General features: G+C 42.1%; 1 protein-coding gene across 1 annotated transcript in view; it reads left to right on the top strand.

The window, feature by feature from the left end:
• The window catches only part of Napb (NSF attachment protein beta), a 45,723-nt gene extending 30,457 nt beyond the window's left edge, over positions 1–15,266 (top strand). The window contains exons 6-11 of the mRNA XM_021194283.2: positions 4,287–4,342; positions 4,480–4,564; positions 7,318–7,422; positions 9,338–9,406; positions 10,120–10,170; positions 11,766–15,266. Coding sequence (XP_021049942.1) covers positions 4,287–4,342; positions 4,480–4,564; positions 7,318–7,422; positions 9,338–9,406; positions 10,120–10,170; positions 11,766–11,876 — 477 coding nt within the window. The 3' untranslated portion in view covers positions 11,877–15,266. The remainder of the gene's footprint in view (positions 1–4,286; positions 4,343–4,479; positions 4,565–7,317; positions 7,423–9,337; positions 9,407–10,119; positions 10,171–11,765) is intronic.
• The last annotated feature ends 237 nt before the right edge of the window (positions 15,267–15,503 follow it).

The raw sequence follows: 15,503 nt of genomic DNA, 5'->3' as shown, positions 1-15,503 counted from the left end.
AGGCCAGCCTGGTCTACAGAGTGAGTTCCAGGACAGCCAGGGCTACACAGAGAAACCCTGTCTTGAAAAACCAAAAAAAACAAAAAACAAAACAAAACAATACTGTCCTTGCCTTCTCTTTCCCTGGTTGGACTCACAGGTTGTGGTCAGTGAAGTGTGAAATTTATGTGTGAGAAATCAATTACCCTGAAGTACTAGTTTGTTCTAGATATTATTCACTGTCGGTATGACAGATGTCTCTTCATTCTCTTGACTCATTCAAAGATTTTATCTATTAGGCAGTGAGATGTGCCATCGTACATCGAAATGACTTCTTGTAGCTTCCTGAAGTAAAATACTCACGAGCATATACTCAGGTCTTACATAGGTGATCCTTGAGTGAGCCAGGGAGACATAGCTTGTTTCTGGTTTTAGCTCCTGAAAGACCTGGTTTAGTAGTATTGCTTACAGCATAAGATGGGCACAGATCATAGCTTTGTCTTTGTCTTGAGGCTATTTAAGGTTTTACAGTGTTCCATCTGCACACTGGACTCCTAAGGTTGGAATAGTGAGATACAGTAGGCTCCCTTTCAGCTCCAGGGCCCACAAATGCCTGGAAGTTAACATGCCACTGGGCTCAGGGATGCGATGGTGATCAGCAGTCCTTCCCTTGCGGAGCTTGCCTTTCTGTGGGAGATGGAAACGCATGTGTGACGTTCTGAGAAACATTCCAGAGGACTGTATTGTCTTTACTGCTTTTGTATAGAATTCTGTGTTGTTAAGAGGGGGTTATCTTATACTTATTGTTTTTCTTCTGTCTTGGTACTTGACCTTTAATTGTAGCTCACATATTTAATATGTAAACTTGTTTCTATTTTTATTTTTCCTTTTATAATACTGAGGAACTCTGGGGAGCATATTAGGTAGGTGGGCTATGTGGCTAAAGTACACATTAGATGTGTCGTATTGAAGAATTGTTCTAGGTCTGTATTCTTGGGATACTCCACAATCCAAAGACTTCAGTAGTGTTGTCTCTGGCAACTGTAGTCACTACTTTACAGATGGGCAGAGGCTGTGGGCTTTTAGAGGGTATTCAGCTATAGTTCCCAAGCCCACTTTGTTCTATTTGTTTTCTTATGTTTGTGCCTCGCACTTTCAGTACGATTTTCATGTTAAACTGGTTGTGTATCTGGATCTTGTTGTGGGAAAGCTTTGTAAGTGATGGCAAAGGACTGCAAACCTGCTGCGCTTCTCTATGTCTGGAAGCCAGCAATGGTGTTTTGCTGTTTAATCATCAGAAGCAAAAGCATTGTGGCACATACAAAACATGAAATTGGGCCAGTGAAGTAGCTCAGGGGGGTAAACACTTGCTGTGCAGCCTGATAAACTAGTCCAGCCCACAGAATTCAGACAAAGAGGAAGGAGAAAACCAGCTCTACAAAGTGTCCGCTGACTTCCACATCCTCTAATCGTCCCTCCCCAAATTAACATTTACAAATGTTTAAATCAGGCAAAACTGAAGTTTATTGTAAATCTCTAGGATATAGCATTTATTTCTATTGTCTTAGTCAGGATTTCTATTCCTACACAAACATCATGACCAAGAAGCAAGTTGGGGAGGAAAGGGTTTATTCAGCTTACACTTCCAATTGCTGTTCATCACCAAAGGAAGTCAGGATTGGAACTCGAGCAGGTAAGAAAGCAGAAGCTGATGCAGAAGCCATGGAGGGATTTTTTTTTTTTTTTTCCTGCAGACTGGCTTTTATTTTTTTTTATTTTATTTTTTTATTTTATTATTTTCTTTATTTACATTTCAAATGCTATCCCGAAAGTTTCCTATACCCCTCCCCCACCTCTGCTCCCCTACCCACCCACTCCCACTACTTGGCCCAGGCCTTGCCTTGTGCTGGGTCATATAAAGTTTGCAAGACCAAGGGGCCTCTCTTCCCAATGATGGCCGATTAGGCCATCTTCTGCTACATATGCAGCTAGAGACACAAACTCAGGGGGTACTGGTTAGTTCATATTGCTGTTCCACCTACAGGGTTGCAGCCCCCTTCAGTTCCTTGGGTACTTTCTGTAGCTCCTCCATTGGGGACCCTGTGTTCCATCCCAATAGCTGGCTGTGAGCATCCACTTCTGTGTTTGCCAGGCACTGGCATAGCCTCACAAGAGTCCGCAATATCAGGGTCCCTTCAGCAGAATCTTGCTGACATGAGCATTAGTATCTAGGTTTGGTGGCTGATGATGGGATGGACTCCCGAATGGGGTAGTCTCTGGATAGTCCATCCTTTCATCTTAGCTCTTAAATTTTGACTCTGTACCTATATCCTTTCATGAGTATTTTGTTCCTTATTCTAAGGAGGAATGAAGTATCCACCCAGTGGTCATCCTTCTTGGTTTTCTTCTGTTTTGCATAATGTATCTTGGGTATTCTAAGTTCCTGGGCTAATATCCGCTTATCAGTGAGTGCATATCTAGTGACTTCTTTTGTGATTGGGTTACCTCACTAAGGATGATATTGGAGGGATGTTCTTTACTGGCTTGCTTCCCCTGGCTTGCTCAGCCTACTCTCTTACATAACCAATACTACCAGCCCAGAGATAGCACCACCCACAAGGGGACCTTCCCCCTTGATCACTAATTGAGAAAATGCCTTACAGCTGGATCTCATGGAGGCATTTCCCCAACTGAAGCTCCTTTCTCTGTGATAACTCCAGCCTGTGTCAAGTTGACACAAAACTAGCCGGTACACCTATGTTGTTACAGGATCAGTGAATATCTGCCACCAGAGCTCAATCAGCAATTATACCCCAAAGTATGATTTGAGTTATTGTAGAAATGCTTGCCTGATTCCTGCTTGAAAGCCTCCTGCAGACTTACCTGTTGCCATTTGGGCTGAAGAGGCCATTGGTTTTTCAGGCCCTTACCTGTGTACATGGTCTGTTTCCCCTGTAACTGCCTGAAAAGCAGCTAATTCTTCCCAGAATCTAACCTCATCAGGCTTGCTAAAGCAGTATATGTCATCCTGTTCTTTGAGCTGCTTTGCATTGTTTGGAGCTCTGACAGGGTGTGTTTCGCCTTCTGAAGTTTCCTGTGGTCTGATTTCACTACTCCTGACACAGCCTGATGTAAGCTGCTAGCTTTCTGCTCTCTCCATTTGACTATTGTTAGAGTATCACAAATTTTAAGGAGCACCTTTGCTTGTGATAGTAAGAACAGTCAGAGCTGCTGCTGTTAAGTTGTAGAGCATAACAACTTCACAGCACTCTAAGCTAACATTTACTTAGCTTAGAGTACATTTGATCATGGTGAGTATGCTGGTGGGGGGTGGTTAGGAAGCAGATTGACAGAATTCTGCCATCTTCATTCTGAGGCTTCAGTCTACCAGTCTTGGCCATGTCTTTTATCTTTTGGGAAGTAGAAAAGATGAAGGGAAGAATGCAAAATAAGATGTTTGGCTGTTCCTCTTTTGTCAGAGAACTAGCCATGGCCACCCTGGCTGCAGTGGAGGCTGGGCTGTTTGCTGTAAGTGAGGGAAACTGTTGGTTACTTTTCTGTTGCTTCTAATAAAACAGCATGAACAAAAACAATTTATGGAGCAAAGAACTTATTTTAGCTTAGAGTTCTATGGGATAGAGTTCATTATGACAGGAAGACATGACAGCAAATGACAGGCATTGTGGCAGAAGCAGGAGACCAAGAAGATGCAGCAGCATCTTCAACCTCAGAGGAGACAGGGAAGTAAAAACGGGGCGATGCTATAAACTCTCAAAGATAACGCTCAGTGATGTACTTCCTCCAGCAAGCCTGTGCGTACCCATAACATTGCCATACTGCACCACCAACTGGGACCAAGTTGTCAGAGGTATGTGAGCCTTAAAGGGACATTTTTCATTCAGCCCACCACAGATAGAGTCTGAATATAAGCATTCTGTCTCCAGGAGGCTTTAGGGCTACATACTTTTCTCTGTTGACTGAGGAGGCCAAGTTGTAAAAGATTTGTCACTGAATAAGTTTAATTATCAGAAAAAAAAATCTGTGTATATGTAGATTTAAATTTATTACATTAATTCACTTGTTTTGTGATTACACATATTTTCCATTACTCACTTGTGGAAGGCAGGGGACAACTTGGAGAAATCCCTTCTCTCCTTCCACTATGAGAGTCCCAGGAATCAAACTCAGATTGTCAGGCTTGCTAACAAATGCGTTTACCTACGGAGCCATCCTACCATCCCCGACATGTAGTTTTTAATGTAAATCTCTGAGTGAATTGTTTGTAAATTAACTGTATGTACTTTCAGGCTATTGCACATTATGAACAATCTGCTGATTATTACAAAGGAGAAGAATCTAACAGGCAAGTGCTTTTCTTCCTATCAGTGGCAGGCTTTTCATATGTGATGAAGGACACGCCATCTTTGTCATCTAAGCAAGTGTCCTTAGGCCAGGTCTCCTCAGTATTGTCACTTTCTTACTTTAAGCTCTTACTTTTAGCTCTGCTAACAAGTGTCTGCTGAAGGTGGCGGCCTATGCTGCACAGCTGGAGCAGTACCAGAAAGCCATCGAGATCTATGAGCAGGTGAGGACCGTTGTCACCTTGACAAGTTTGTAACCATCACTACTGTATACCACGAGAACCTTTCCATCACTTCCAAAACAAGCCAGGAAAACAACCCGCTTTCCGTTTTCCTGACTTGCCATTCTTGGCCCTGGGATGTGTATGGAATACTGCACCATCTGTTTTCTGTGACTGATTGCATTTTTAGGATTCTTCATATTGTAACATGTGTCCGTGTTCCATTGCTTTCCACGGCTGAGTAGTATTCTGACTTTTATGTTCATCTGCTGATAGGCATTTACGGAGTTTCCACTTGGGGTCTGTTAAGGATAAACTGCTGTGAGCGTTTGCACTTAACCTGAGTGAGAGGATGTTCTCAGATGTCTTGACTCCATACTTGGGAATGGAATCAGGATTGTTTGGCTTCTTAATGTATCAATGCCTACCCTGCTGAGGAGCTAGCTGACTCTCACAGAGTACTGGATCATTGAGCATTCCCAGAACAGTGTCCGGGGCTCAGCTTCTCCGGTTCCTCACCAGCATCTCCGTGATCCCTAATGAATGTGAAGGATAATCTGTTCTTTCTCTCCTGATGAGTGATATTAATATTCATGTGCTCACTGGCCATTTTCTCATCTTTGGTGAGAGATTTAGGAGTAATTTAATCCTGGATATTAGGATACAAGTCCTTTATGGTCAGGAATAAACTTACTTACAGGCATTTTTCCCATTCTATGGATTTCATTTTCATTCTGTTGTTTGTCTCTTATTCTAGTTTTTCAGTCTTTAAAATAAATTTTGAGGGGCTACAGAGATGGCTCCACAGTTAAGAAAACTGGCTGCTCTTCCAGAGGTCCTGAGTTCAAATGCCAGCAACCACATGCTGGCTCACAACCATCTGTAATGGGATCTGATACCCTCATCTGCCATGCAAGTGTGTATGCAGAAAGAGCAGTTATATATATAAAATAAATAAATGTAAACATAAATAAACAACATGTTCCATTTATTTATTTTGTATGTGGAGAGTGTAAGTGCTACCTGTGGCGAATAGAGGACACTGGGATTGGTCCTTTTATGATAAATGGCGACTATGTCAGTGGGTTTGAGGCCAGGAGACGGACGTTATTGGATCACCTGTATTAGAAGGGGTTGTTAGAGTTACTGCGGTTATGAGCCACATGATGTAAATGCTGGGAGCTGAACTTGGGTCCTCTGGGTGAACAGCAAGTGCTCTTAACTAATGAGCCATCTTTCTAGTTCCAAGATGTTTGTTGTAGTTGTTGTTGTTTGGTTTTGTGTTCTTTTTGTTTTCTCTTGCTTTACTTTGTGATTCTGGGGATTGAACCCAGAGCCTAAACACAGCATTCAGCTGCTCTGCCACTAAGCTCCATCACTAAGCTCCATCACTGGCCCTGGTTTTTAGTTTCTTTAGTTTGTTAGTTTCAAGCATCTTTATATGCTTATTGAGGAGTTTTTTTCTGATAGCGCCTTTAAACAAACTTAGTCTAACATTTCTGCTACCTGGAATTGTCTGCTGCTTCTGTAGTAAGTTTCAGGTTTTGCTGTAATCAGGAACTTTCTCATTTGCTCTGCTGTGACTGATTGGTGACCTTCACCTTGTGCTCTGATGTGGTTGGTGACCTTCACCTTGTGCTCTGATGTGGTTGGTGACCTTCACCTTGTGCTCCCCTGTGATTGGTGACCTTCACCTTGTGCTCTGCTGTGACTGATTGGTGACCTTCACCTTGTGCTCCACTGTGATTGGTGACCTTCACCTTGTGCTCCACTGTGATTGGTGACCTTCACCTTGTGCTCCCCTGTGATTGGTGACCTTCACCTTGTGCTCTGCTGTGATTGGTGACCTTCACCTTGTGCTCCGCTGTGATTGGTGACCTTCACCTTGTGCTCCCCTGTGATTGGTGACCTTCACCTTGTGCTCCACTGTGATTGGTGACCTTCACCTTGTGCTCCCCTGTGATTGGTGACCTTCAACCTTGTGCTCCCCTGTGATTGGTGACCTTCACCTTGTGCTCTGCTGTGGTTGGTGACCTTCACCTTGTGCTCCCCTGTGATTGGTGACCTTTACCTTGTGCTCTGCTGTGGTTGGTGACCTTCACCTTGTGCTCCCCTGTGATTGGTGACCACCTCATTGTGCTCTGAGGCTGTGTCTGATTTCCATCATCCTTCTGCGCACTGGCCCTCTTTAACACCGACTGGAGATTTAGGAGTGTTGGTGGAGGCAGAAGGTCAGACTCCCCTTTTTGGATGTCTCGCCCCTGTCAGGCCCCATGAGAACTTTACCTCTTCTCTTTTAATTGGCTCCTCCTGTAATTTCTGGATACTGGGTTCTTTATTTTCATATTGGGACTACAATAAAGAAGAATAAAGCTCAGTAGCCCCCACCCCCACTCCCACCCCCACCCCAGGTGATTTTTCTTGATGTCTTGTCCCTTGCTGGTTGGCTTTCCTGTGCCCTATGTCCACAGATGTTTGGATGTATTTTAAAAAATAATAATAAAGAAAGAAACAGCAAACTTCTAGTTGTATTTCATAGGAAGAACCAGGGGGGAAGCTTAGGCCTCTCCGTCATCTTCCAGGCATTTTTAAAAGTTCATGTCCCTCATAATTATTTCTTATCTAGTAAAACTTTGTGCTGCTTGGCATGGGATATATCAGTATAAGATAGTGAAAGGTATTTTTTTAAAAGGAAAAGAGATGAGTAGGCAGTGGATTGCTTTGCCTATAACATTGCCTCGCTGTCTTCTGCCTAGGTGGGAGCAAACACCATGGATAACCCCTTGTTGAAGTACAGTGCGAAGGATTACTTCTTCAAGGCCGCACTCTGCCACTTCATAGTGGACGAGCTGAATGCAAAGGTGAGAAGTGCTCCTTTCTGATGACTTTACACTTGAGGACTGACGCTTTGTCACCTGTGATACCTTTTCCTTCAGGTGTGAAGGGCTGTGGTGAGGGCTCAGTTGATAAAGCACTGAACTGACCCCAGTTTAGGTGCCCAGCACCCATGTAAAAGCCAGGTATACTGGCTCACATGTGTAAGTCTAGCACTGAGGAGCAGAGCAGAGATACGCAGATCCCTGAAGCTTGCTGGCTAGCCAGTCTAGCCAAGTGATGAGCTTCAGGGTTATGAAGAGGCCCCATCTCAAAAATAAAGTGGGGGATGATTGAGAGAAACACTTGACATTGACCTCTGGCTGCCACATACACATGCCCTAACATGCTTGGACACACAGCCACATGCACACATACTTATTACCTGTCTCCTGAGACACACAAAGTAACAGTAATAGTTCTTCCGTGGTGTGTGAGTTTGACTCTTTCAGCAGCTACAATGCTGTCCTCTTCAGTTGCCTTCAGTGGTTGATTTTGGTAGATTAGGGAACTACAGCAGTGTTCCTTTTACATGTTTGCTTATTTATTAACTTATTTGGGAGTGGGAAGGTAAACATGGATATATTATAGCACTCGTGTGGAGTTAGAGAATACGTTTTAGGAGTCAGTCTTCTCTTTCTACTATGTCGGATCCAGGGATCAAACTCAAGTCAGGCATGGTAGTAAATGCCTTTATCAGTTAAAAACCTCATTGGCCATGATGGATGGATGGATGGATGGATGGATGGATGGATGGATGGATGGATGGATATTTGGGGGGGGGGGGAGTGGTTGTTGGTTTGTTTGTTTGTTTTTTTGAGACAGGGTGTATTAAGGTTCTCTAGAGTCACAGAACTTACGGATATGCTCTATATAGTAAAGGAATTTATTGATGACTTACAGTCTGCAGTCCTAATCCCAACAATGGTTCAGTAGTAGCTGTGAATGGAAGTCCAAGGATCTAGCAGTTGCTGAGTCCCACACCGCAAGAAGGCGAAAGAGCAAGAGCTAGACTCCCTTCTTCCAATGTCCTTATATGGTCTCCAGCAGAAGGTGTAGCCCAGATTAAAGGTGTGTGCCACCACACCTTTAATCCCAGATGACCTTGAACTCAGAGATCTCCCTGTCTTAATCTTCTGGATTCAATCACCACTGTGTCTCAAGATCTCCATACCAAGATCCACATCAGAAACTTCTATCTCCCAGCCTCCAGATTAGGTTCACTGGTGAGCCTTCCAATTCTGGATTGTAGTTCATTTCAAATATAGTCAAGTTGACAACCAGGAATAGCCACTACACAGGGTCTTACTATATAGCCCTGACTGTCCTAGAACCCATTATGTAGTTCCAGGGTAACTTAAACTCACAGAGATCTGCCTGCCTCTGCCTCCTAAGTTCTGGGATTTAAGGTATAGATTATCACTCCCAGCTTCTAAGACCTCATTTAAAAAAACAAAAAGCACAAACAACACACCTCAGAAGTGGAGTTAGAACAGGATGAAGGTCAGAGAAAGCTGCAAAACAAGAGGACAGCTGGAAAGTAAGATGGGGCCTGAGCACACAACACTGGCCATCAGAGAGCCGCATGGACATTTGGCATTTGGAGGGTGTGAAGATCTTCTCTATGTAGCACACACACATAGATCATAGCAGTGATTTAGATTTTATTTTGTTTCTTCTCTCCAGCAGCCCAACTAAAATCTAGAAATTATTTTAGAAATGTTATTATCAATCATAATCGAATATTCAAAATAAATAGATTTCCTATGTTCTGATGTAGAATTTAACATTATATTTCTTAAACAGTTAAATGAAATGGAAATAAAATTTTTGAACTGATAGAGCATTAACAACTTCCCTAGTTCACTAAGTTTCGGTGACTGGTTCTTTCCCTCCCCTTAGCTTGCTCTTGAGAAATATGAGGAAATGTTTCCAGCATTTACGGACTCCAGAGAATGTAAATTATTGAAGGTAAGTACTGAAACAACTTTGAAGACAAAGCCTTTACTTTGGTTGATGGCACCTAAGTGGGACTGGTGATGGGTAGAGCTTAGTCTTCTGTAAGTCTTCTGAGGGGGTATTGGGAACTGGACTCATTGCTGTAACAAAGAATCCAATATTAGGCAACTTAATAGAGGAAGTTGCTTTGGCTACAGTTTCATTGGGCCATCTATTCTGGCACCAGGGGCATGAGGCATCTGGTCACACCGAGTCTGCGGTAAGTAAGCAGGAAGAAGGGCATGCTGGTGCCCCTCTTGCTCTTTCCTTTCATTCAATCCAGGACCCAAGAAATGGTGGCTCTTTCTTCTTTAGTTCTTCCTTCTTCTCTTAAACCTGTCTGGAAACACCCAGAGGAGTGATTGAATAGTGACTCTAAACTTAGTCAAGTTGACAGTGAAGACTAGCCATCACTTGGGTATCTCGGACTTGACTGCTTTTTTCATTGTAGATACTCATATGCTAAGAGAGTTAGGATGTTTAACTGTTCTAAAGTATGCAGCCTTGAAATAGCAATACAAAGCTAAAGTCTTTTCTTTGGTAACTCTTACTAGGTATATCCCATTTTATGAGCTACTAGGAATATTAGATCATGAGATACTAAGGTGATTCCTGTTTAAAGTATTCCTTCAGAAACAGAACTTTCTAGCCTAAAGTATTTTCTTGATGTTTTTTAATGCCGTCAGAAACTTCTAGAAGCTCATGAAGAACAAAACAGTGAAGCTTACACTGAAGCAGTAAGTTAAACCTTCAGGATATGTTGCATTTTTAAAGGTTTACATAAAAAAAATTACTTTTTCTTTGCATTATTTAAATTCTGAATATTTATTTGAGTGTGGTTCAACTTGCTTGTATTTTCCAAAGATCATGTCTTGCATGTTCCACAAATTAGTGAGTGCCATTAAGCATTAGAAACACGGCACTTAGCCAGGCGTGGTGGCGCATATCTTTAATCCCAGCACTGGGGAGGCAGAGGCAGGCAGATTTCTGAGTTCGAGGCCAGCCTGGTCTACAGAGTGAGTTCCAGGACAGCCAGGGCTATACAGAGAAACCCTGTCTCGAAAAAACAAAACAAAACAAAGAAACAAAAAAAAAAGAAAAGAAACACGGCACTTTAGTTTGGAACATTTGTTTCTCTTGTAGAGGACTAGAATTGGGTTCCTAGCACCCCACAGCTCACAACCATCTGTAACTCCAGTTGCAGAGGATCACTGCCATCTTCTGATATATAAAAGCACAAGATTCTCTAAGAGCACACTCATGACTGCATATACATTCATGTGCCTAAAATAAACCAGCCTAATTTTTTTTTAATTTAGTTCTATTAACCAGTTACCACGCAGAAATTCTAGCTATATTGAGCCAATTCTTGATTTCCTCTGAGAAGCAACTTAGCCATGATGCTAGTTCAGAAGGATGTGTGACAGCTGTAATATGCAGTTTTGGTGTTTTAAAAACAGGCTGGTCCATAAACGTAAAAGAGGGTTTATAGTTAAAGTATCAAAACTGAGTGATTGGTGTATTTGTGATATAGATTACTTTCTTCACACTTGTTTTCTTTCATATATATATATATATATATATATATATATATATATATATTGTATACAGTGTTCTGCCTGTATATATGCCTGCAGGTCAGAAGAGGGCACCAGATCTCATCATGTGAGCCACCATGTGGTTGCTGGGAATTGAACTCAGAATCTCTGGAAGAACAGCCAGTGCTCTTAACCTCTGAGCTAATCTCTCCAGCCCTTGTTTTTTTTGTTTGTTTGTTTGTTTTGTTTTTTAATCTTTCTGAATCTTGTGTTCAGAGTTAAGCAGATTCATGAGTTGCCTAGAATGAGTTCAACTACAGTCCTAAAATGACAGTGAAAAGGACTAAGACAGTCCTTTTATCTTCAGAACTGCTTTCACAAATGCTGTTGTCTTTCTTTGCACGTGCTGAAACCCATCAAGGGTCTTTTCCTATGTATTCCCTAACTATTTGTGGTTTTTCCATGAGCAGTAAATCATACTTATACCTTCCTGATTCTTTTGCCATGCCCACTTGTCCACTATCACATAGAATTTGCTTTTCTGTTCACAATAACTTTTCAGGATTTCCGCTATATGTGTGTTCACATATACAGAAAACTTAAATGCACAGGCTTATGAGATAAAGGAAAAGAAAAACTGATTTTAATGAAAGAACTTATAAATTAGCATGAATAACTTCCAATCAGAGTCAGTGGGTTATTATAGTAACATCTTCAAACAGCTTAGGCCACTATCGTCTTGTATATTCAGTGGTTTTTGGATATAATTTCTGTTCTTCATTTCTGAAAACCAGGTGAAGGAGTTTGACTCAATATCACGTTTGGATCAGTGGCTGACTACCATGTTGCTTCGTATCAAGAAGTCCATCCAAGGGGATGGAGAAGGAGATGGAGACCTCAAGTGAAGTGCTGACATCTTTGTGGCATGCAGCTCATTCCTTTTTATTTTGTCTTCGGGCAGAACCGTCTTTCTGAGATGCCCATATAATGACTTAATTCTGTTGTAAATAAGCCAGCCACACAGTTTATGTATTGTTTTAGCTCACCATGTCTGTGTCATGTGAGAATTGGAGGCTTCTATTCAGTTTGTGGTCATGACAACCAAAGTACATCATGCTTATCCGAGTCCTCATAGTTTTCTGAGAAGTACTGCCAAATCTTTTTCCCGTTCTTTTGATATTTTGAGGGCCCGTGGTTAATGTTGCCACATGTTTTGTGTTTTCTTTTTTCTTGAACTCTGGTCCTCAACCCAGTTTTATAGATGCTTTGCAAAGACCCTGTGCATTGGTATCTGGATGCAACCTTTATACAAGTGACTTAGTTTAGGGTGGTTATTAGGAATAAGTTTGTAATTCAGTAGAAACTGTTTGGCTTTCTTTTGTAGCACTTTGAAGGTGTTAGTGATGTTTCTTCTTCTGTTCCATATGCTCACATGTGCATGACAAACACTGACAACAGCTAGGATCTGCTGACGTCACTGAAGCTGGCAGGTCCTGGGGTCCTGTTTGTCTGGATGGATGTCAATGTAGATTTCCTTGGTTTTTTTTTTTTTTACTTATAAACACACACACCACTCACACAAAACCTATGAGATGGAATTTTCCCCTTCTCTAGAGACAGTTTCCACTTTTAGTTGGAGTGGAAATCCCTTCATATTTGCCTTAAACCATCTTTAGCTGGCATCTCCTTTATTCACACATCCATACACTCCTCACATTGTCTTCTGGGCCATAGTCATGTCAAGCTTGAGCAGAGCTGGACAGAAAATTCCAGCTGAATATGTGTGGTGATGTCCATTTGTCGGACATGGTGGCTAAATGTTATCAATGTAGCATAAGAGTTTATGTTATACCTGGTTAGATAAGAACCTCCCCTGTATTTGAGGGTCTGTGATTTATTTCTAAACTGACAGAGGGATTTCATTTGCGTGTATGAGCTCTGATGTCCTGTTTGGTTTACATAAGATGTATGCTCTGTTATTTCAGATTTTGATGCTCCCGCTACTTTATATGCTGATACAGTACTGTAGACATGACTTTGCTTCCTGGGTCTCCTTTGCTAAGATATTTTTATGCTGGGATGATTTATGCTTGAAAAACCTGTGTTACTAGGCATATCTCATTGTCATATTGTGCTGCTATTGAATGACAATGAAACTCCTGATTATCCAGGTAAAAATGGCACTGGAATGCTGTTTTCATCTTTGGATGACCCTAGACGAGGGTGGAGGCTTTTACCACGCAGTAGAGTAGTAGCTTTGCCCAGGCCCAGGGCTACATGAGAAGAGTTTGAGGACTGATGAGAAAGTCAGTTCTTTCAAAAGTGAAACAAAGTAGCAAAAGGGGGCTAAAGAGATGGTTACTCTCCCAGAGGACCCAAGTTTGATTTCCAGTACCCATGTTGGGTGGCTCAAAACCACCCGTAACTCCAGTTCCCCCAAGAATTTCCGTGCCCTCTTTTGCCTTCCATAAGCATGTGCATACAGATAAACACATACAGGCAAATGAAATCTACACATATATGCAAGCAAGACACTCACTTGTAAAATAATAAATCTTTTATTATTTTAAGAAGAAAAAACGGTGACAAAGCAGAAACTGGCCCCATGAGAACAGGTGGTAGGGGTCTGTCAGGCCCCTGTTATGGTGGTAACAGGGTATAAATGCAGGAATCCCAGAGGCCTCTGTACATCTGAAAAAGAGGGAATGTGCCCTAGAATCTGATGAGCACCCCCTTTTCCTTCAGTGCCTTGGGGTTCTGAATGATAGCTGGCTGTACCAAAGGTAACAGTTGCGATGGGACCTAGTTGATACTTCTAATGTAAAGACAAAAAGTGAGTTATTGGGGTTGGAGAGATGCCTCATTTGCTCTTCCAGAGGACCCAGGGTTAAAGTCCCAGAATTTATGTGGGGGCTCACAGCTGTCTATAACTCCAGTCCTAAGAAATCCACCATCCTCTTTTTGCCTCCACCGGTCGGTACCAGGCATGCATGTGGCGCACATACATACATGCAGACACAAGATGTATACACTTAAAAATAAAAAATTTTATAACTGTAGTGTATGGGAAAGGCAGTTACTGCTTTATTCACAGCCTTGGAAATGAGGTGTGGAAATGGCTCTAAGTCAGTTCCAGCAGAAGAGCATCTGAACACTGGCCAGCCTCTGTCCTCTGCCTCCCGAGTTCAGTCTTCTGATGAGACCCACATGGTATCTTACGGGACACTGTGGTTTACCTTTCATCATGGCTCCCTATCACACCTCCATGAAGAAGTGTTGGGTTGTTAAAGTAGTGTTTGTATTACTTTGCTGCTTCTAAAGAAACGTATTCACTTACTTGCTTTTACTGAAGTTAAATGCTGGGGGCAGGCAACATGAACACTTGTCATCCTGCAGTATCTAGGAGGTTAAGGGAGGAGGATCGCTGTGAGGTTGAGGCCAGCCTGAACTACCTAGGGAATTCCAGGCCAGCCTAAGTTACAATGTGAGACTCCATCTCAAAAAACAACCAAAAAGGGGGGGGGGGGGGATGAAAGGCTGAGACGAGACCCTGTTGGTTTATTTTGTCTCAGCACCTGGGAGGCCGAGGCAAGAGGAACGTGATTCCAGACTAAGCTAAGTCAAGATCATCTAAAAACAATAGGAAGAACACACTTTGGGCAGAAGTGAGAATGAGGAGCATGTCTGGACAGGAGTATGCAAGCTTGCTCCCTTCAGATGTCCCGCAGACACAGGGCAATGCGCTCTCTCGAGATCCCTAGGCTTTAGGCTTTCATGGTCTCTAGACTATTGTGAACAAAACGCAATGATTTGTCATAGTTCTCATATTTGAGTGCATCGGAGATAGTTCATAGTTATGGCAGTCAATATTGCTTACAGAAAAGCGTTCCTTTTGTGGCAACATTTTTATAGCTTGTGTGAATTCCTTTTTTTTTTTTTTTTTAATGACATAAAACAGTATTTTTGCACAGTTGTAACCATGTGTGATGGTGTCACTATAACCAAAGTATATGCACCAGCCCTTGTGCATTTATTGTTCCCTCTGGTATTGTGCACTCAAAATGTCCAAATACAAACCTTTGTAACTGTGGAGAATCTGGCAGCGGCACAGCATGCCCGTGACCTGCCTGCTGCAGTGAGCTGTGACTAGTAAGCAGGCCCTGTAAAGTCCTCAGTTGCTCTCAGGCAAGGGAGTACATTATAAAAACAAATCGTGTAACAATAAATCTATCTTAGCTAAAAGAACGTTTGTTTTATGTGAACTTGTACAGTAAATAAAGTGGAAGTTATCAGTATCCTTTTGACTGGTTTTTTTTTTTTTTTTTTTTTTTTTTTTGCTAGTGAAATTGACTCAGGTCAGAACTAGTTTTTCCCCTGAAGCTTACAGCACTACTTTTGCTAGGGGCTTTGTGCCATACTCACCTGACGGTTCTGCTGGCAGTGGTTTAGAAGTTAGAGTGGTGTAATATTTGACAAGTTAAAAGTTGTGACTGGAGGCAAGGCTTGGTGATCAAGAGGACTGGCTCCTCTTC

The sequence above is a fragment of the Mus pahari genome, chromosome 3 (genome assembly GCF_900095145.1).
Source record: "Mus pahari chromosome 3, PAHARI_EIJ_v1.1, whole genome shotgun sequence".
NCBI lineage: Eukaryota > Metazoa > Chordata > Mammalia > Rodentia > Muridae > Mus > Mus pahari.
Note: the sequence above shows the minus strand (reverse complement) of the source record. Positions and strands in the feature narration are given on the sequence as shown.